The sequence below is a fragment of the Orbicella faveolata genome, unplaced genomic scaffold (genome assembly GCF_042242905.1).
Source record: "Orbicella faveolata isolate gen_17 unplaced genomic scaffold, um_ofav_v1 contig_34, whole genome shotgun sequence".
In the NCBI taxonomy this organism is placed as follows: domain Eukaryota; kingdom Metazoa; phylum Cnidaria; class Anthozoa; order Scleractinia; family Merulinidae; genus Orbicella; species Orbicella faveolata.
Window position 1 is genome coordinate 20,574,177 of NW_028301563.1, and position 21,302 is coordinate 20,595,478.

The window sequence follows — 21,302 nt, forward strand, 5'->3', positions numbered from 1 at the left end:
TTCTTTTGAAAAAAAGCCCAGCGTTTATTCTTTGATTTAGGGTACATTAGTGAATTTATCCACTAAATTAACACCTCGTTATTATGACCACTTTATTCTGGCCCAAAGAAAAGCTCAGTCAGTCATGTTCTTATTTAAAGAACCCCTTTACTGAGGCCACCCCGTTAATACAGCCAGATTTTTGTGGCCCATTGGTGGCCGGATATTAACAGGGTTCCTCTGTAATAAGTTTGTTTATTATGAACTTCATCACTAGACCACCATTCAAGCCAGCTGATGTTTAGACCTTTAGACCATTATTGGAGCAAGTTTCCTTATTTACTTTAACAAAAGGTTCACAATAAAATGGCAGTAAATCAACCTACAAATCAACTCTTAAAAGAACATTTGGTAAGCATATTATGATAAAAATTTATTGACATTTACGTACATTGGACAAACCACGTGGCTTTCACTTCCTAGTTCAAGGCATATTTTGCCAGTTCACAGCTATGTAAACTGCTCAAGTAACAGTAAATTTTTTTCCCCAAACTCATACCCCTTCCTCAGCTTTTCTTACACTTACTCTTTTGCTTTACTAGCAACCATAAGTTACATGATATTTCTTGACGTGTGAAGTTCTAAGCACTGTGTGGCAATTTTTTTAAAAAAGGGCTACAAATTTCACTGACTGTTTTCCTACTACTTTGTTAACCTACATGCATGTACTGTTAAACTCAGACTTGTCAGCACGGGCTGAGTAAGACTTCACAAATATTTTGATGGGAGATTCTGTATAAATACTTAAATGAAATTAGCCTGAATTTATACCAAGTAGAAGAACCCGACATTCACAATCATACACTGGAACTGTATATGGAGATAAAAAAAAAAAAAAAAAACAGTGAAATTTTTTTTTTACAAACGAAGTTTACAGTATTAGTTGTGACGCGTGTCTTCCCGCTGCCTGTCTCTGTCTCATTTTTGGCTCTGAATTATTTCTCTGTCCTGTCTATTTGTTGTTTCGCTATCATCTTCAGCAGCTTTCTCTTCCTAAAAACATTATAAATTAAAGGGTGATAAAATCATATGCTAAAATGACAAAAAACACAACTACCGATTGAGCATATAGTTCATTCATTCATTTATTTATCTATTTATTTATCTTTGCCATTTATAAACTATTATATTTCCAACATAACAATACTAAGGCAAAAATTCATTAGATACAGTATCAGTGAAGTTAATCTCTCACCTGATCCTGATCCTGAGCTTCTTCATTGTCATCAAACCTATCATGGACCCACAATGGACTTCTTGAACGAGCTCTTGATCTGTCTAACTTCTGTCGTCGAGGTAGCTCCCGGTCATCATGCTAATAAAATGAAGTGACAAAATGAGTTATTTGGAACCTTGTGCATTACCAGGGCACAAGCTTCACTTTGAAGCCTAGTCTACAAGCAAGCATTTGCTGGTGTGATTCCTCTCTACTTATAAAACAAAATGGCACAGGCATTATTTTTAAACAGCCAAAGGTTTCTGAAGGCCAGGTATCTACATAAGTTTTTTTTTCTTCAAACTTGTTAGTTAACCAAGTGTGTCAGGAGACATACTGTCTCTGGCCTTGCATTGTGAAACCATATTGAAATACTGCCACATCTCACCGTTAAACTACCAAATGTGATGCATAGTATTTGTATTTGCCTGTTACTGCAGTACATTAAAGAAAATATTTGTCATGGACCAGCACTTAAATAAACTACCCAGAGGTATGTAAATTATTCTACAACAAATTTGAGTCACAGTGTCTTTCATGGCTGACTTAAAATGTTTCATGTAGTTAACTAGTGCAAGAGTGAAAGTGATACTAAAACCTACCACTACCAAATAAGGTATTGTTTGCAAGAGCATTTTTTTAATTTGAACATTGACATTATGAAGTATAATGAAGTGATAAATGAAAACAACACAATACTGTACACAAAGCTGGTTGTCACCAATACAGGGCTTCTGAAAAATACCACAAAATTCACTAGTAATCTTACCAAATACATGTCCGTACAACATATTTGAAACTTATCTTGGCTGTTGGGACTGTTTACTTGCCGTAAACTTGCAGATTTATTGTGAAACTTCGTCACTGCTGCAAGTAAACAACGCCCCAAAACTACTAGGTGTTCTTAGATTAATGTTGTGAAAAACTGGGCAGTAGCCACCAGGTAAAAAGCTTTGCCATTGGTGCATTTCTTGAGCACACTCTGTTAAAAAGAATCTTGTGGTCAAACAAATAGCAAACATGTACGACAGTCCAAACGAGTAGCTCAAATTTTCCTGCAAAATTGCCTGTTTTACAAAGGCAACACCATTAAGTAGTCGGTGTCTCTGTAGTGTTGTTACTGCATAGGCTAACACTTATCATTTTCCCAAAATGGCAAAATTGCCATCTTTTTTTCATTACAAACGTCCATCAAATCAGTGCAAAACCGATTGATTTCAAGTGCAATCTTGTTTGACAAATAAAGATTTTGTGTACATGTACATGCATGTACATTTTGTCTGAAGAAACTCTGAGGTAACCAACAATGGAACTGACAGGCAGAAGAAAGTTTATTATTAATTCTCGGGAAAATGAATTATTACAAACAGTTAACTCAACTCTGTCCCCCCTCTTGCTATAGTATGCTCTGTCCCCCCCTCTTGCAAAACAGCGCTGTCAAATTGTTCAAGCAGTTGGCATTTTAGCTGTCTACAGTCCAGTTATCTGCTGTCTACATGTGATGAGCCAATTCTGTGTTGCTTTTTCCCTCTGTTTCAAAACCTCAAAGGAGTTCTGGTCATGTGCAAAACCTTTCATATGGAAATGAGTCAAATTTGCAAGACAATAAATGTGCAAGAAAATCTCATTTCCATATTCATGGAAGGTTTTGCACTAAGATTCATTTTGAAAAAGAGGTAAAAGCAACTTGAAAATGGCCTATTCACACAGGAATTTACTAATCCTGACTGTTAACAAATCCATCTATCCATGGCCTCTACTACATTCTACTTTTGTTATTTTGCCTATTACTAAAAAAAAATTCACAGGGCTGCAATACCAAAAAAGGTCCTGCTTATCTGTATTACACATGAGTTTTGGTAATGTAAAACCTTCTAATTATTAACTACATGCAACATTTCCTTAAACTTAAATTTTATGTACAGTAGTTTCACAAAATAAATACTTCAAATGGCAGATTTGAAACACTTCTTTCACTTTCATTTGATGAGGCTGATTGGTCTGAAGCCAGGAAAGCTCAAGGCAAATGAAAAATACATACAATGTGAGAAAATAAAATGTAGTACAGGTAAGAGCTTTTCCAGTTACATGTACAGACTAGTCTAAGTTGTACTGCAATCCACCTACCATAAAGTAACGTTTTCCTCGAGGCACATCCTGCGGATTAACTTCCACTTCAACTGTTCTCTGGTCCCTAGGCCCTCCACCTTGTAAATTTCTAACAAATCCTCTATCTCTGGGTGGGCCTGGGTCCAGACGGTCGAAAACAGTACGTCTCTGTGGGTTAGTGACAGGAGGGCCTCTACTTCCTTGAGCTGTAATTACAAAAATGAACATTTGATTATAGATTAGATAATGAAAAGGCAGACGGTTAATTCTCAGTACTGTTAAACCCAGAAAACTGTGTACACTTTGATTTGATTCTAACAGGTTAAATGTTTACTGACCAATCACAATAAAGCTCAGGACATGCAAAGGCACCTCAAAACAACAGATTCCTCATCGAAAGTTCAACTGCCTCCACATCCAGATATTTCTAAAATCAAAAAACTAAAGAACCATGAAAGTTTTTATCCCCATCAAGCATAAGAGGGGGTGCATTTATATCTGTTTACAATTTTATGGCAGTGCGTGACACAAAGCTACGATCGCATTTGTCGAAAACTATATACCTATCTCATGATATTGAGCTTTTTTAGAAGTTAGAGCATTGGGAAAAGTGCTTATGTAAATGCTTGTTTGCTCAGTACAGATAATCAGTTGCCTAGATAGCCAAAGTAAGTTCCAGATGTTTATACTCCTTTCCAGCCACCATGTTGGTGCACCACAGAGGTGCACCAACATGGCAGCTTCATACTGAACTCTGTAAATTTCTATGAAACATTTTGATGAATATCTGCAGTTTGGGAAAACTCACAGACCTAAAATTTGGAGAAGTGTCTTCTTTATTTATTTCCTATAATATCACAATTTCTTGACTTTATCCACTGAATGGTTTTCAATATATATTTTTTTGATTGCATGACAGTGAAAACGATCTATTTTTAGAAACTTGAATTAATATTTAAGGTCCTAGATTGATACTTTGATGTGGCGCACAAGTATATATTTCGATTGATGTATTTTAGTTCTGATCAGTAGTATACACGGCCCCACAAGCTTTGTAGCTTTAACTCTTATTGTGTCAAAATAAAGGTTTTATGTTATATTGTATTACATGTATATGTTACCACAAACTGTTTACCATTGCTGTTTGTGGTTCATAATTAGTTTCCTTGCACTTAATTGGTATTTCCCTTGCTGCACAATAACATTCTGGTTGTCATGGTTTTCTGAGTTCCACAGCAAATAACTAATGATAATTACAATAATAGATTAAAGCTCCCTCATCAAATATTAAGCCTCCCAAATCTCATACACAAATTTCCATCAAACAACAACCGCATCCCCCCCCCCCCTGCCTCAAATATAACCCATCAGGTTATATCTAAATTCAAATGTAGTTCCTAATGGGACCATGTCAAGGTTAATTTGTTTAAGCTTTCAATCTGACGCTTGAAAGAGACTGAGAGACATTTTTCATTCCATCTACACATAATCACACAGAGTGATGATATGTATAACTTCTCATTATCAACCTCCTAATCAAGGTCTTGTTTTCTGTTTTATTTTGTTACACTATGCTCAAAGACTTGAAAGAGATAGGAAGAAATGAGCAGAAAACTGGTATGATCCATGCACTATGATGCAAAGGTAATAAAAGTTGAAAAAAGTCCTTAAGTTTTTAATTAGTAATAGTTTGCACAAGCTGGGTGTTTTGGGCTTTGTCCTTCTTCTGCATGTTTCAAAATGGCAAGGCATGTCCACTAAGTATGTGGTATGGTAATGTAGTATGTGTATATGGTATGGTGTGGCTCACTCATTTCAACATACTGAAGAAGGGTTAACCACAAAACCTCTAGTTTATACAAATTATTTGACAATTAAAATAATTGCTCAAGATTACAGCCTTTTATTGCTCGAAAGAGATTTTTGTGTAATGACTGTAGAACTTGTTCATTTTGAGTTCCAGTAGTTCCCAAAAATCTCATAGCCACTTCCAAAAACACTACTGGACCATCAAATTTCGTAGTACATGTACAGTGCCACTACATGTTTTGAACATGTCTACATGTGCTAGAACTAACATGGACTTACTTCGACAAAATTAACAATTTTATTTAACAGAATGTTGGTCTTCTTACTATATCGCTGATTTCTTTCCTTCCATCTGCTGGTGTTATTGTCTTTGCGATCATTTTCCTCATGGTCATCACTCCTTCTGCCTCGATGACCTAGCCTTTCACTTAATCGTTGTCTTCGACGTTCCCTGCTAATCTCATCACGGTCCATGTGCAATTTTTGCTCAGGTCTGTCAGATTCACGGACATCATCTGGGGATCTCTGCCTATAACGCCTTTCCCTCCTCTCTTTAGAAGAGTCCCTGTGTTGTTGGATATCACCTTATATTTAGTATACATAGTAAATAATCAACAATTATTGTACAAGGTTGAGCAAAATATCATGATTTGTCAGTGACAAGCAGATCAATTACTTGCCAAAGCTGACGAAAATATAGAAAAAAGTCACTCGCGCAGAAAAAAAAAAAAAAAGAAACTACTGTGCTTTGTAACACACATGTAATACTACCTGGCATCGTGCAGCCTAAAGGACACACTAATGGAGAATGCACCCTAAACAGAATCAACCAAAACTACGAAAAATAGTCAAGGAGCCCCATTCCCACCTCATCTCATACCACAAGGGAAAATCCCTAAAAGCCGTCCAAGTAAAAGCTAAGCTGTGAAGCCTTTTACAACCAATTCACCTATGAACTAGAGGAGTCGTGTAGGCCTGTGAACACAATTTCCATTCCATCAGAATTTACCAATTAACCTAAATTTACTGTTTAGTTTAAACATATAAACAATACACATTGTACAAACAAACTATAAACGAGTTCAGGACAATCAGCCAAATGAACAGCGTTGGGGTAAATTATGTAAATATAATGGTCGCATGTAAACACACATTTTCCTGGGAATTTGTTCACGATCAGAGTCAATTTCGTTATCCGGATAATTAGAGAAAAAAACTCTTGAAAGGGTTTAAATATCAAATGGTAGGATGTTTGAAACACACATCTCTGATACCATTATTATAGTAAACGCCAGCTGCACATGTGCGGCTAACAATCAACACGAATAGTAACTGAATATGGCCGTTTCATCTCTAAAACTCGGTTAAACTTTTATCTTAGCCTACTTACCTTTTATCTCGAGCTTTTTGAAAGGATTTAGACACCACAACTGTAGAATAAATCCTTTTTCTGTCAGTTCTTTCGCCTGTTCTCTGTGATCTGTCCGGCATGATGGCGTCTCTTCAATGTTACCGCTGACTGGATCAGTAGTATTGCGTACTCGGTGTTACGGTAGTTCCCAGTTCTTTACTCTAGGGTCAACCGGAATTAGCTTTTGCGGAGCTACTTTTTACCGGAAGTCTGACTTTGCAAAGGCTCATGGGTAGAGTTTTTCGCCATGTTTTTTTCAGTCGAAAGTGATTTATTGTAGAAGATCGATATTTGAAAGAAGATCTTTCCTGTTTGATAATTTCATGAGTACGGCTTCATGTTGCAACATGTAATCTTATCAAAAGACCGTGCTTTGGACTTGAGGGGCTTGATACAGGTGCATAATGAAGAAGTTCTTCTCGTCGGGTGGAGGGAGCGACCATCAAAGTAGCTTTGTGGGCAAGTCATTCGTTGTAGGACGATGTCAATGTGTGGTAGAAGAAGTTATTGCTGAAGGTAAACTTGTGTGTTTCAGACGCTAGCATTTCATTTTCTATACCTTGGTGGAGTCGTTGGTTAGTGTTGAGGTAACGTCAGTTGCTAGGAGTGGATCTTTTTTCGAAGTATTTCAACTATGACAGATGTAAGTCAGTGATTTCTTTTTCCTTAACTGAAGCTTGATATCCAGTCATTTATAGATGGACCGAGTCCCAGCTGAAGCGTATGGAAATTGTCATTTACTCACATTTCGATTACACTGTGCGACAACACCTTTGAATAGCACGTATATGTATTGCTTCCCGATTCAATCTGAGCATAAAATCGCAAATATCACATTTAAGGATGTTGTTACAGTAATAACAACTTACCAAGTCATTTCTGTGATTATGTATTAAATAACTTTCAAATCATATGTGTACTACTACAAATCACAAGGTATAATTTAGTTTGCTTGTTGTTTCATTTGATTTGTTCTTTAATCAGTCAATTTTGCTGCATGCTTTATCATCTAGTGGTGGTGTGTTGCATAATCAATGTCAAAACGCATCTTTCATAATTCTGTCATTTTAATATAATTTAATTTATTTTTAATTTATTACAGTGTATGGTTAAAAGGCCAAAGGATAATCTGTAAAGGAGTCCTGAGCCCGACATAAAAACAGATCACCTATGAACTAATATAAATACACAAAAAATATTCAATTCAAAGAATACAATATGAAAGGGGAAAAAAATACTGATTATACCAAAAACTACTACTAAAAACACTATTTTATTTTCCTTCTATTCAAACATTACAAACACGTTTTAGAAAATCAGATACTACTTGATTAAGGCAAGAGATCCAGCAAGCTTGTCTTCCCAGTACATTTCAGTATTTTTTCAAAAGAACTGTTGTTTGTGACTGACATTTTGACAACCTGAGAGGAATCTTTCTCTCCAGTGTAAAGCATAATCTGGGAGTGAAAAACTTCTACTCAGGTTGTCAAAATATGTATCAGTCACCAACAACAGTTCTTGTCATTGATTCTGTGTACTTCTGGGATTGAAAATACTGCTTCCAGTGTTGTAATCGGTGATAGACATTCTCTTAAACTTTTTTTGTAATCCGATCAATAATTTTTCTTTACGGAATTTTTGGTGGCTTCCATCCACCTTCATCAATGTTGTAATATCAGAGTTTGTTATTGCTTGAGCTAATACCCTGTGCTTGCTCTCATTTTATTGATTTTTAAATCAATGGCAAGTAAGTGGAAGGGAGTGGTTTCCTCTTGTTGATAGTAGAGGTGTCCAAAGTTGAGTGCCATGACTCCAGAAAAAGCCTCTTGTGGTAGTTTTACTTTTGGGATGAGTTGTTAACTTGCACATTTTTTGATTACTGAAATGCCTTGCTTATTGTAGTTAGCTACATATGATGTTGAATTAATGATGTTGCTCTGTCTTACATGAATATTTAGGTGGATTTTCCCTGGTTTTTCTGGTGAGAGTTCCCAGTGGAAAACGACATGCTCTCAAGCGGATCTCAGTGAACAACACCCACGATTTGGCAATCTGCAAGCAGGAAATTGACATAATGGTTGGGGAAGTTTTTCTATTTTCCCTCATTATTTAGATTATAATAGATTATGTTACTCAATGATGATCATATTGTTATTATTTCCCATTGACTCCCCAAAATTGCCCCCCCAAAAATAGTGGTTTAAAATTCACATGCATATTTCTGGCCCATTTCATAAGATATTGCAGCAAGATGGCCCAAAAGTTATTTTTTGAAAGAATGAAACTACATGTAACATTTCCTTTCACACTGAGGGCAATAAAAACATGTGCAGCTTGGATTCTAGTAAGGCATAATTATGCAAGATGCAAACTTTGGTGAGAAAGCATTGTACATGTGCTACTCTCACATGTGGGCTCTCCTGTTTTTGCTTCTTTGTTCTCTTTTTCAAGTTGTCCCTTTTTGAGAACTGTGCATTTAGAAAATGTACAATATGTCACTTGTGCTTGTTTTTAAAAAAATGTTCCAGAAACTTTTGTCTGGCCACAAGAATGCCATCTCCTACCTCGGGTGTACTATCAATCAGATTGCCCCTAGCATTTATGAAGTGCTTATTCTGATGGAATACTGCCGAGGTATGTTCTGTAGTTGCCTGTGTAACGTCTTCAGCTCCTCTCAAGAAAAAGTGGAGATTCTTGAACTGATAATGGTGTTCCAGGTGTAAATAAGTCATGTGTTAAAAATTGAAACATTTCAGTTTCACAGTGATGCTCATGATATGTGAAAGCAACAAAGGAAAAATGCTCTCTGCATGTGAGCTTTGCATGTTGAGACCATTAAAGACCTTTGGAGTTTGCAATGTGCAGAGATAATCAAAATACCAATGGAGGTTTTAATGGTTGCACAGCATTTGTGATAGAACACTAGTAGAAAAACTCAATAGAAACATAGTACATGTTTTCTATTTAGTACTTACAATATGATTGACTGACTACATTAAAAGGTCATTGACATACATGTAGCACTCCTTTGCATACACACCTCTCCCAATGGAAATCACCATTATTGTACTTTAACTAACATTGTGCTTGGATATGTGTTTTTATGAGTCTGTCCATTTAAGGAGATTCCTCACATTTGCATTGCGCATCCTTACTGTGCAAAATTTTTGGTGTCATTAGCCCACGCTCGTGCACACGCTCAACAAAAACATGGCGGATTTGCCTTGATATTGAGTTCTGTCAGTTGTAAAATGGCTATAGCTCACTAAGGAGTTTGGGCACCCCAAATTTTTTTCCAGTCATTTTAATCAACTAATCATTAGCTTTGGGTGAGAAAAGACTGATCTGATTTCTATTGTTGAAAATTGAATATATATCGAAAATGGCAGCTGCTCTGTAGTCTTTTCCATTTGCAGTTTGAAAGCGGTGGCAAGCAATTTGGTTCTAATATTTTAACGAGGATCCAGCTGTCTGTCAAAATCAAACTTAAAAAGTTTATTTGTGTCCAACACAAGTATTAACTATAGTTTGAGGCGTGTTTTCATGAGTCTGGGCTCACAACGAGTTTACAATAACTTGAAATGCATTCTTGTAATAAGTATTAAATAATGCTAAAATGGGACATTTTCAATGCCTCACTGCCCCTTAACGAGCATGGGCACCCCCTTTTTTTATTTCATAATTAAAGTTCTCATATGATAAATATTCAGTGGACAAAGTTTGAACAAAAATCTATTGGCAGTTTTATTTCAGGGAAATTACCTTAAATGTACAGTGCATGTATTTCAATTGTATTATTACTTCATTTTGCTTGTCCCTCTCTTCCACAGAGGGCCATGTTGTGCAGCTTATGAATGAACACATCAGTTCAGGTTTCAGTGAATCATTAGTGCTGAAGGTATTCACTGACACCTGTGAAGCTGTCGCCAAGCTGCATCAAGCTGACCCACCTGTTATTCACAGGGATCTTAAGGTAATCACTTGCTTCCTTGCTAAATAAATCTTAAGGTAGGAATAGTTTCACCTGAAGGTACCATACATGTACATAATTTTATAACTTGACAGTGCTGTTATGTGTACTGTGAGTGTACTTTACTACCAAGGTACAACAAACAAGATATTATTGACATTCAAGAAACAACACTTTAAAGTTGTAAAATTACATTGAGTGTTACAACAACAATAATCTCTATTTTCCTTCATTTTAAAATTACATGTAATTTGGCCTGCGGATAGCAAGTGCTAACCTACATGTAGGTGGGTCATTAATCGCTTATGCATTTAACCAGGTTGATTAAATAATAAACAAGGAACATGCAACATCCATCATCTTCATCAAAGAGTTGCACTCATTTGATCTCATTAAGTGTAGAAATGAATATGACTATTTGTACCAGGTGCATGTACTTGACAAGTTAGTTTGAGTGGTATATTTATATTTACATTTGTGGTATGGTTGTACGCCACCAAGTGTTACAAAAACTGAAATCAAAATCTCGCTAATCCTTGGTCAGCTGTAAAATGGGGATTTGAGCAACCCAGCCCAGTGCAAGAAAATTAGGATTCGTGTAAGTCAAAGGAAATAACAGAAGATTAGACCTTTGCATGAGCAAATTAAAATTTCTAATAGTCTCTTTTTGTTCAAAAGAACCCTTTAGAGCAGTAGATATCTCGAGCAACCTTTGTGGCATTTCAGGTGTAAAAGTATGGGATCGCCTAATAAAAGAGTTTCCAAATCTCCACTGAAACAGTGGGCATTGTATCAGGGGGTGGGTGTATGTACAGGAATTGTTGTAAAATTTACAATGGTCTCCATTCTTGGCAAGTAACTTTTCACTCCCACTTGCCCAATGGGTAAGGGATCGGGCAAGTCATCTGCCAACTGAGTCATTAAAAGAGGAAACTAAGACTTGTTCAGGATGAGCAAAATTCAAGAGCTACTTGTCCAATGGGCAAGCTGGAATTCAAGTTGCTAGACCTGGTGGCCTTATCGTAGGTGCACTCATCAGGGCAAAACACTTTTACTCTTGCAGTACCTCTCTTCATCGGGGTGTATAAATAGGTAATGAGAATTAAACGGTACAGGGTAACCCTGAGATCTCATCCAGGGAGGAGTAGAAATACTATTAGTACAGACTCACTATAGGCTACAGAATACTTTCTGTAAATGCCAGCAGTATGGGCTGCTGCCTGAGTATTGTTAGTAATGAGTGACCAGGGCTCAAAGTTTATTTTTGGTTTTGGGAGCACTTGTGCGACCAGGTGTCAATTTTAACACGCACTGCTGAAATTTTAGGCGCACAGCATACTTAAAGCTCCAAAAAGAGTGACTCAGGCTTCGTGTTGCAAATTGGGCCTATTCTAGCAGTATTGAACACAACAAAAGCAAATAAAAGAATCAGGATATTTCATAGAAGAGTTAAGCTTAGATATTAACTTCTGAAGTCGCTTCGTTGAGTATCCTCACTATCCAATTGCTTGTTGTTTGCCTCACCTTTCAAATTCTGTTCATGAAGATTCTTGATTTTTTCAACATCTGGGTATTCGTGAGAACTACCACGAACTTTGCACATTTGGCTAGCTTTCAAGCCATAGCATTCGTGGACTGGCCTGTTCCGAAAACGCTGGACATTTTTGTATATCAGACAAGCGAAAACAAAGCTTTCTGTAACTGTTGTTCGCGAAGAATGAGCACACGATTTAATCTCATCCCTAGTTTCCATGCTTTCCGCTGGGACCACCTGGCACTATGACCCCCATTTGGCGATCAAGAAGCACGTGCTTCATTCCTTCATTTGCATGTGTCAGCGGAGTTGTTTACAACACAGAACGTGGGGAAGAAATGAACGTTCGAGTTCGGAGAATCCACTGGGAAATTAGGCTTAAAGATGACGAATAGAACACACACCGATGAAAGGAAAATGGTGCAACTTTATTATCTGGTGCCTGGTTGTGTTATATCTATGTTTATATTTATATTTATATTTATCAATCAGAGTTATGTTAGTATGGTCAGGTGAGTAAGCACTAGAGAAGTCCCACTGTACTTTGGCTTTTGAGGCACGGTGGTGCGACCACACATGATTTTTTAGGCACACAGCCAAAAATCTGGTCGCAAATGCGACCAGTTGGTAGTTAACTTTGAGCCCTGGTGACTGACTTGAATTGTTCAGGGCAAATACAATGAATATTTCATGCAGTTAATCACTGATTTTCAGGTTGAAAATATTTTACGCAGTGACCGTGGAGACTTTGTATTATGCGACTATGGCAGTGCAACTAGAAAAGTTGTTTATCCACAGGTTAGTTTGAAATGTGGAAACACAGAGGATGTGAATGGCTATTAATTGTGACTCTTTACAAGAAAGCAGGGAATAAGGTTAACATATGGACACACTTAATTGACACGTTGAACAATAGGCAATGAGTGAAATGACATGCCGGGTTCCAAGCAGTGTGTCACATTTGCACAGCTAATTAGAATTTTTCTATTGTATGCGTAGCACAATGAAAACAAAGGCGCATGTTAGATTGACCAAAGAAGTCTGTATAACTCGACACTTACATGTAGTGAAATGGCATGCTAGCAAGTGAAATAGCACACAGTTAAGTGAGCAAAATGACCATGCTTTAATTTGTATCTTCTTTTGGCCTGCCATCCAGTCATAGGCTGTTGAGCGAAGTCTGGAAAAAATCAACATTCATTTGCAGAGTTTTATTAATATTAGGCCCTTTGAATAATTTGACAATTTAAAAGGTAATTAAAAAGCTTTATGATTTAAAATCTTTTTTAGTTTATATGATGTTGCTTTACACAATAAAAGAACAGTGATCACATGAATGTTGATACAAAACTTAACTTAGTAGTCCAGCATCCGTGTCCATCTCTTGTTTTCAGTGGTGCTCTGGCTGTTAATACATGCATCAATTGAAGGTAGAGAACATCACTGATTTCAGAGACAATGTGAAGACTTCTTATTACATATTGTTTTGTAAGGATTCATCCTTGGGTCATTACAAACTGATTGAAGTAAAAATTCTAGTCCTAAATGTAAACACAAATGTTGTTGTTTGGTCCACCATGATGTTGACTTCAGGCCCCAGTTTTTGTACGGCCAATTCAAATAACTTTTTTTAACCTGATACTTTCAGGTTTTACTCAATGGAAGCCACTGTTAAGGTGTCTGTGTGTGTTTGATAGAGGTGTCTGCCTTGTAGACATATATATATAAGACAAAAGTGATAAAAGAAATAAATTTTGGGACCTTTGCTTCTGTTATTTAGTAAATAAAGGGCGTTGTTATAAGTACAGTGTTTGTGTTAAATTGTGTTGTTCTAAGAATGCACAATACCTCTGACATTTCACACTTCTATAGAACACAATCTAAATAAGTATCTCTTTCATCCCAGTCCTTAAATTGTCTCCACAGGATGAAGGTGTTACCAAAGTAGAAGAGGAAATACAAAAGTAAGTTGCACAATGTCTGCAGGTGGGATTCTGGAGTTATTGCCAAAGAACTGATTTGCATTGTGTTTTTAATGACATGAAAACTCAGCAAAATGTAATGCTGTTTTTGCCATTTTGATTTGCTGCCAGGAAGATTAGATTGCTGGTTCTCTTGCCATTAAGAAATTTATCTAAGTATTGTAAAACTAAATTGATCAGAAAATTAAGACAAAACATTTCAGCGTCACTGTTATACAAACATTTTTCCTACAGTATCTCTGATCATGGAGGGTTAACACATTGTATGTTACTCCAAGGACTGGACTCCTAAATTTATGATTTGTTTGAATTGTTTTTGTAGGTATACAACATTGTCTTATCGAGCTCCTGAGATGGTTGATTTATATAGTGGCAAATCAATTTCAACTAAAGCTGATATCTGGGTAAGCTCAGAAGCGTTAGGTTAACGATATTTCTGTAAGTCAAAAGTTCTTGCACAGCATACATGTACTTCAACCACACTTCAAACAATCTTTTGAGGGAATAGCACTTTCAAATACAGCTTCATGTGTGTGTACACAAAGTATGTGTTCATCTCTGTTTGCAAAAGCTAAGCTCTCTGATTGGTTGACTAATAAGGCCATTGTTTACAGCATAATGCATAGTATAGAACAATTATTGTTCTATACTATGCATTATGCTGTAAACAATGGCCTTACCAAAATTATAATTACACTGTACATGTGGGCAGAGTAACAGAGAATGAGTATTAGCTAGCTCAAAGAATTGCATCTGAATTTTAGTGTGACTACAAATTATTTTCTGTTTTACTAGCTAACACAGCAGTGATAGCAATTATCCAGCAAACAGACCAGTGACAGCTATTACTGCAGCTCCACAGACAGCATAATGTTTTTTAAAACTTTGAGATTTGAAACTACTATTGCCTGAGCAAATCTCCTGTTTTTCTAGGAACTTCATAGTGTAAGCTGAGTAGGAGGAGATACTGGGGGCTGTTTGGGTTTATTTATTCAGCTTCCAGGGCTCTCCAAACAGACCACATTTTAATTTCTGCATGTAGTTTACAATTCAGTGAGAACTGCATGTTTTGTTTGTACAGTGGTTCATATTCACAACTGTCAACAGAAAGCTACTAACAGTTCTGTACAGTTCAGTGATGTTATATTAAAGTTACCTGCTAACATGTTAATGGGTAAGACCCGTAACTTTGCAGTAGAAAAGGGTTAAATAGACAATTAAGAATGGTTGACACCTTGTGTAAAGTAAAGAAATGATCCTATTCAGTGTGCAGCATGGCACATTTATTAATTTGGTCTAATTCTTTTTTGTTTGTTTTTCTTTTAAGGCTCTTGGATGTCTTCTTTACAAGCTATGTTTCTTTACTCTCCCCTTTGGTGAGAGTCCACTGGCCATACAGAGTGGTCAGTTCACATTCCCTGAAAGCTCTCGCCATTCAACTGAACTCCACAGACTCATCAGTAAGTTTTGTTTTTGTTATTATTATTATTATTATTATTATTGTTATTATTGTTATTATTATTATTATTATTATTATTATTATTATTTTGTAGGCAAACGGCCCACGCTTTGCCTTGAGCTTAGCCTGCGTAGCAGACGTTTCCCAAAAAGCATGCAAAGGGAAGGAAACTGCAAGCAAGTGCCAAAAATAGGGAGCAGGGGGAGGGCTCCCCCTTCTTGCTCACCCCCTCCCCACTTCTCCACATTTTTTTGTTCACTCCAGGTGAACTCCTTCACTCGCCGGCTTGCTCGCTCGCTTGTTTGATCTCTCCACCTGGGAAAGGAAAGGAAACGGCTGCTACGCAGGTTACCTTGAGTTTCACATATTCTCCTGGAGTCTAAGCCCTTGAATAGTTATTCCCTATATTATAGCTGTATTTCCTCAATGGAAAAATTGTGTAATCATAAGATAGTGAGCTGTGATGATTGTGTACATAAAATAGTAGATTTACAAGTGGGATTCGAGAGGTGGTTTCTCTAATGGTTTGAGGCTTGGTGGCCTCATGATGAGTGCACTCAACTCTGGATAGAGTGCTCCCATCAAACCTTGCTGGGGATATTGTGTTGTATTCTTGGACAACACACTTTATTCTCACATTGCCTCTCTCCGCCCAGGTGTATAAATCGGCAACAGTGATTTTAATGCTGGGGGTAACCCTGCGATAGACTAGCATCCCATTAAAGGGGGAGTAGAAATACTCCTGGTCGCTTTGTGTTACAGAAACCGGAGATAAGTGCAAACCTGATGGGCCCCTTGACTTGTATGCAGACCTTACCCACATGTACCTTTAATGTTTTATTTATCATGCCCTTACATTAAATTAATTTGGAGGATCCTGGTCTGCTGGAATATCCCTGTATAGTAGCACACTTAGTGTAGGGGTGTCTTGTGATAACGGTAGGTAATCATGCTAAAATAAAACAGTGCTACCTTCCGATGTAACATTTTGGGCCGGGTTGTGTGAAAGACTGTTAACCCAGGATCAGAAGTTAACCAAAGTATAAATTTTCCTTGTATAAAATGTTCTTTGCTACTTGTGTTTTGTGTAGTTTGAGATTTTTCAAACTCACAACTGAAGAGCAGACAATATAAACATAAAACCTTACAAAAAAATTACAACGGTGAAATCAAAATTCTTGTTAATTCTGGTTTAGCTTCATCATGTTTTGAACAACCTGGCCTTGGTGAATATCGCTTTATTTTGTGTGCTTGTTTTAGGTTACATTCTTAACCCAGACCCAGACAGCAGACCAGATATCTTCCAAGTGTCCTACGTGGCATTTAAACTCAGAGGAGTTGACTGTCCTGTTGTTAACACAAAGGTTTGTAAAGCTTAATGTGGTTGCATTAATTATTTAAGAGTGCTTTAGAAAAACGTATAAATTGCAAACTGATCTCCCATGATTTCATGATTCTTAATGCGAGAGACTATTCTCTTGCCAGTAAGCTGGAAATCCTTATGTAAACTCAGTGAATGCCACTCAATTGATTTATCTATATTGCAATCTGTGTACGATAGTTAACTGAGCTGAGTAAATAAATTTCATTTGATTTCATTCATGATATCCGTGATATTTTGTTTCCGTAACGTGAACAATCAGAGAAAAAGGAAAACTGGAGCGAGTCAAAGTCCATCGCCTTCCCTATAAATTTCTTCTGCCAATAACTCACCATACTCTTCTCTCAGTGAATTCTGAAATGGCGTGCTGAAAACTGCTCACGCTGCAAAACATTCATCTACTGTGAAAGCTCGATGCTGAACATTTTTTTTTTGTTTGTCATAGGGTGTTAAAATACCAGACTCTCTTCCTGAAGTGTCTCCTGAAGGACAGCAGAAGGTAGAAAACACTGGCCGTGTCACTCCTAAAGCAAGGTGAGTAGTACCTAGAACGGTAATGTTAAAACTGATCTTTACGCTAATTAACTTTTTGCTATGCTTAGAATCAGCCTCAAATGCAAGGAATCGCAGTTTTTTATTGTGAGTGTGGGCATCATCATCAGCTTTGGTCTGGTGAAAATTGCTTTCTCCAAAAAATAAAAGCTATAGCTTTCCAATCAGTAAAGTGTGTTATTTGTGACCATGTAAGCAGGTCAATGGTTAAGACTGAGGACTATAACTCAAGCTTGGGTCTTTGTTGCAGGCTACCTGAAGGTCCGGTCACTACATCTCTTGCTCCTCGTCAGCGACCACGGGCAGGCCAAGGTGCTCAGCAGTTGACTGCTGCTCAGGCCTCATCGCATCTGAGCCACATTGCAAGTCCTCAGCAAAGCCGCAAGCAATACACTCAAGCACAAAGAGGAACGCTAGATGTTCAGCAGGCTCATGGCTTGAGTCACATGGCCAGTCCCAGACAGAACAGAAGGAACATCTCGCAACAGCAACCGAGGGGCCCAGAACATTATGCGTCAAATCAGCAATCCCAAGTAAACGTGAGACAACAGGATCCCAGAGGAGCTGCTGCTCCAGCGAGAGCAGACCTAGTCACTGGACAGTATATTGGTGTGGCCCCAGCTTCAGCAGTCTTCCGTCAAGCCCAGCAGGGTCCACAATATGCTTATCAGCAGCAAATAGCTAGGGATCAGTACTTGCAGCAGCAGTATCTACAACAACAGCAGTTAGCCCAACAGCAATACTTACAACATCAACAACAACAGCAGCAGATGTTACTTCGACAGCAGCAGCAACAACGATTACTTCAACAGCAACAACAGCAACACCTGCTTCAGCAACAACAATTGGCTCAGCAACAGTTGAACTATCACAGGGAGGTTCACTCAGGGCAACAATACCCGCCTGCTGCCCAGCCGCATCCCGTCCAACAGCAGCAAAGTCTAGCCCAACAGTTGTTTCACGACTCTGACCAGTGCCAGCTCAATCCATTTTATGACTACCAACCGACAGCTCAGTCTGACTACGGTCCTGTCCAGCCGCATGTATCAATTCAGCATTCTCAAGAAGTTAGACCAGCCGTGTCACAAGAAGCAAAGCTAGAGAACATCAGTGATACCAGATTGTTACGTCCACGCTACATGTCACACAACCGCTCCAGGTCTGATCCTAATTTTGCAGGTGTCAGTGAAAGGAACGGGCAGGTTCAAACAGCATCTTTTACTCCTGTGCCAAACGGGAAAACCTCTTATCACTCACACTATCGAAGTCCAAGTGACCCTTCTCTTAACCTCACCAAGGAGACTCAACCTACAGATATGCCTCTAGTTGACATTGAGTCCAACGATGTATCCACACCTCACTGGAATCCGTTTAGTCCATTTTACCAGTCTAAAGAGCAAGATTTCTTAGCTAACCCTAGCGATGTTACTGATGACGACTTTGCTTCACTGCGTGAGAGTGAAGTGGATAAGTCTCGTGGTGACCCTAATGCAACCTATCATGTAGCCAACGTTGTTAACCCACAAACATCTAATGTGCACCAAGAGGCTGACATGTTTGGAGCTACTGCATTTGGTAGCCACGTGCCAGAGTCCTACCAGCAAAATGCTACCTTTGAAATTGTAGATCAGGAAGATTCCTCTTCCCAGTTTAGAGACGGTAATATTGTTGATCCACAGCAAAACGTAACCCAAATTGTGCAGGAAGGTAATAACCCATTTCTCCAAGGCTATCGTACCTCTGATATCGAGCAGCATTTGAATATGGTGGATCAGGTGTCAAGCGATAGTGAACCAGAGGGCGGTGAGTTGCCAGAGGTCTCCAACTTTAACCCACCTCTCTCACCGGGGATTTCTGATCCATTCGGTGCTGCACCCTTTGTGGTCCATAAAAGTAAACAACTGCCACCACCTTCGCCTGATGCATTTGGTTCTTCGCCATTTACTGTTCCTTCTCCATCGCAACCAAAAAGCAACGATGAACAATTGACTAAGAGACCTACGGACGATCATCTTTCCGAACAGGTAGCAGATTCATTTGGCCTTTCAAGCCCTTATCCTGCGGTAAATGCAGGTGGCACAGTGGCAGGAACTTCTAATGTATTGGCTTCATCGCCATTTATTGGAAATGTTGAGCGCGACGCAGCTCAAGGTTCTGCGTTCGAGGATCCGTCCGGTTTGGTAAACCCTGCGGCAGATTTCATGGACAACTCGGAAGATCCATTTGGTGGAGTGTCCTTTAATGCTAACCCAGCTGTTAGAAGGAGAAACGCCAAGAGGCAGCAGGGATTGAGAAAAGAAGCACCGCTTCCATCCGCAAGGAGTGATCAAGCTTCTCGTCCGCGTCCCCGGCGACTTTTACCCCAAACACCGGATAAAGCCCCTGGAGTGACTCATCCTGCTCAACGGGTTGTAAGTGGACAGGCTAGAATCCAGGGAACTAGAGTTATTCACGTGGGGACATCAAGCCAGGGGCCTAGGAAACCTGATTCGTAGATAACTGAAAATTTGTAGGAATGTAAAGCAACTTCGTTGCCGGAACGTACTCCCTTCTTTACATTACAGATCCCGTCTCACAAACCATAACGAGTGCGGGGTCTGAGAAGGAGGATACAAAAATGAAGGATTGGGTTGAAAAGGTTCCTTGTTGAATTGTTCAAGGTTCACATTTTTTGAGTGCTGCGTGCACTTCACTGGCAAACAATGAAAAATCCGACGGCAGGAACTGACAAGTACGTTAATAATGCACTTGATTCAAACAGATGTTGAGTTTTTGAGACACTTTGTAATAGTTTCCCTGGTCGATCAAAAGCTCTTACGTGATAATCTCTGTCAATTCCATGTTTAGCTGTTAATTTTTTCCTTGGTAACAGTTGGTAACAGTTGTAAGATCCTATAGATAGAATTAGCTATTGACCTGGTGAAGTTGTTTTATACAATCATCAAAACAAGTGATGTCTGTCGTTCATGGGAATGCTTATCCCTCACGCTTTGAACTGAAGAGTAACACCTTAATTCTTGTAGTCGACCTTTGTACATGTATATTGATAACAGAAGGTAGAAAATGGATTCTGATAGGTTATCGACTCACTAATTCTCTTCTTCTGATATCTTCATTTCAAAGGCTGGAGAGTTTGGAAGGGCTAAAATTATTTCGTGAATCTTTGAAAAGTCATAAGTCCAATTGTTATCTTGCTCATTGTTCTGTCGTCTATGTTATCGCCACGAAACACCTCTGTGGACACAGGTTGCGTGGCAAACGTACTGACGGTTATTTTCCTGGGCCTGGTTAATACTAAAATTGTCAATAACTGTGCTGGTTCACAGTGTTATAACCGCGGGGAGTTTTTCCCGCAGGTACCTTTTTCTCGGCTTTTGGGATGTAGAAGTGATTGTCTACTTTTTTAAGTACTGTATAACGATAGAGGTGCTCGTAAATAACAGCTTTTTCTACTTCGTCTAGTAAGAGATCTAAGTGCTTAATTTCTTAAATATTTGTGATCACCACACTTTCCTTTTAATACTATCTTCAGGGTAATAATTATTCTCGTCATGAGTAGACGTTTTATATGAGAAAGAGGATGTTGATTACCTTAGAGAATAATAACAGGCCCGTGGATTGTAAGAAATTCTTTTCTTTTCTTTAATTTTTACCTCGTCTAGAGAAATAAGAACTAAAACCCTTTCAAACACACGCACACACTTGCCCCTGGAACTGACAAGTTTTCAATGGTTACCCCAAGCTCGAAGCGGGCAAGCGAAAATTGGCCACACAAGTGGCAGCGGCAGGGTGGGTGATCTAAATTTGCAATTTTCCCTCATCGGTCGAGAGTCGGAAAAA

General features: G+C 38.4%; 2 protein-coding genes across 2 annotated transcripts; one reads left to right on the plus strand and one right to left on the minus strand.

The window, feature by feature from the left end:
• Window positions 1-6,688, minus strand: LOC110055833 (uncharacterized). The gene is made up of 5 exons (XM_020762244.2): window positions 6,564-6,688; window positions 5,500-5,738; window positions 3,383-3,570; window positions 1,235-1,354; window positions 1-1,032 (listed from the first exon to the last, which is right to left on the minus strand). The coding sequence occupies exons 1-5, from the start codon at window positions 6,662-6,664 to the stop codon at window positions 958-960; spliced, it is 723 nt and encodes a 240-aa protein (XP_020617903.2). The 5' UTR covers window positions 6,665-6,688; the 3' UTR covers window positions 1-957.
• A 117-nt stretch (window positions 6,689-6,805) lies between these two features.
• LOC110055841 (uncharacterized) lies at window positions 6,806-20,172 on the plus strand. Its single transcript, XM_089299086.1, has 11 exons — window positions 6,806-7,100; window positions 8,543-8,661; window positions 9,113-9,218; window positions 10,415-10,557; window positions 12,803-12,886; window positions 14,015-14,052; window positions 14,393-14,474; window positions 15,398-15,530; window positions 16,790-16,893; window positions 17,356-17,444; window positions 17,713-20,172. The coding sequence occupies exons 1-11, from the start codon at window positions 6,989-6,991 to the stop codon at window positions 19,955-19,957; spliced, it is 3,255 nt and encodes a 1,084-aa protein (XP_089155212.1). The 5' UTR covers window positions 6,806-6,988; the 3' UTR covers window positions 19,958-20,172.
• The last annotated feature ends 1,130 nt before the right edge of the window (window positions 20,173-21,302 follow it).

Bases quoted from the DNA above. Each gene is read 5' to 3' on its own strand.
- LOC110055841 (XM_089299086.1), top strand. From the start codon at position 6,989: ATGAAGAAGTTCTTCTCGTCGGGTGGAGGGAGCGACCATCAAAGTAGC. The intron at 7,101-8,542 runs GTAAACTTGTGT...ATGAATATTTAG, and splicing joins AGAAGAAGTTATTGCTGAAG to GTGGATTTTCCCTGGTTTTT. The intron at 8,662-9,112 runs GTTGGGGAAGTT...AAAATGTTCCAG, and splicing joins AGCAGGAAATTGACATAATG to AAACTTTTGTCTGGCCACAA.
- LOC110055833 (XM_020762244.2), bottom strand. From the start codon at position 6,664: ATGCCGGACAGATCACAGAGAACAGGCGAAAGAACTGACAGAAAAAGG. The intron at 1,355-3,382 runs GTAGGTGGATTG...TCATTTTATTAG, and splicing joins GAGGAAAACGTTACTTTATG to CATGATGACCGGGAGCTACC. The intron at 1,033-1,234 runs GTGAGAGATTAA...TAATGTTTTTAG, and splicing joins AAGCTCAGGATCAGGATCAG to GAAGAGAAAGCTGCTGAAGA.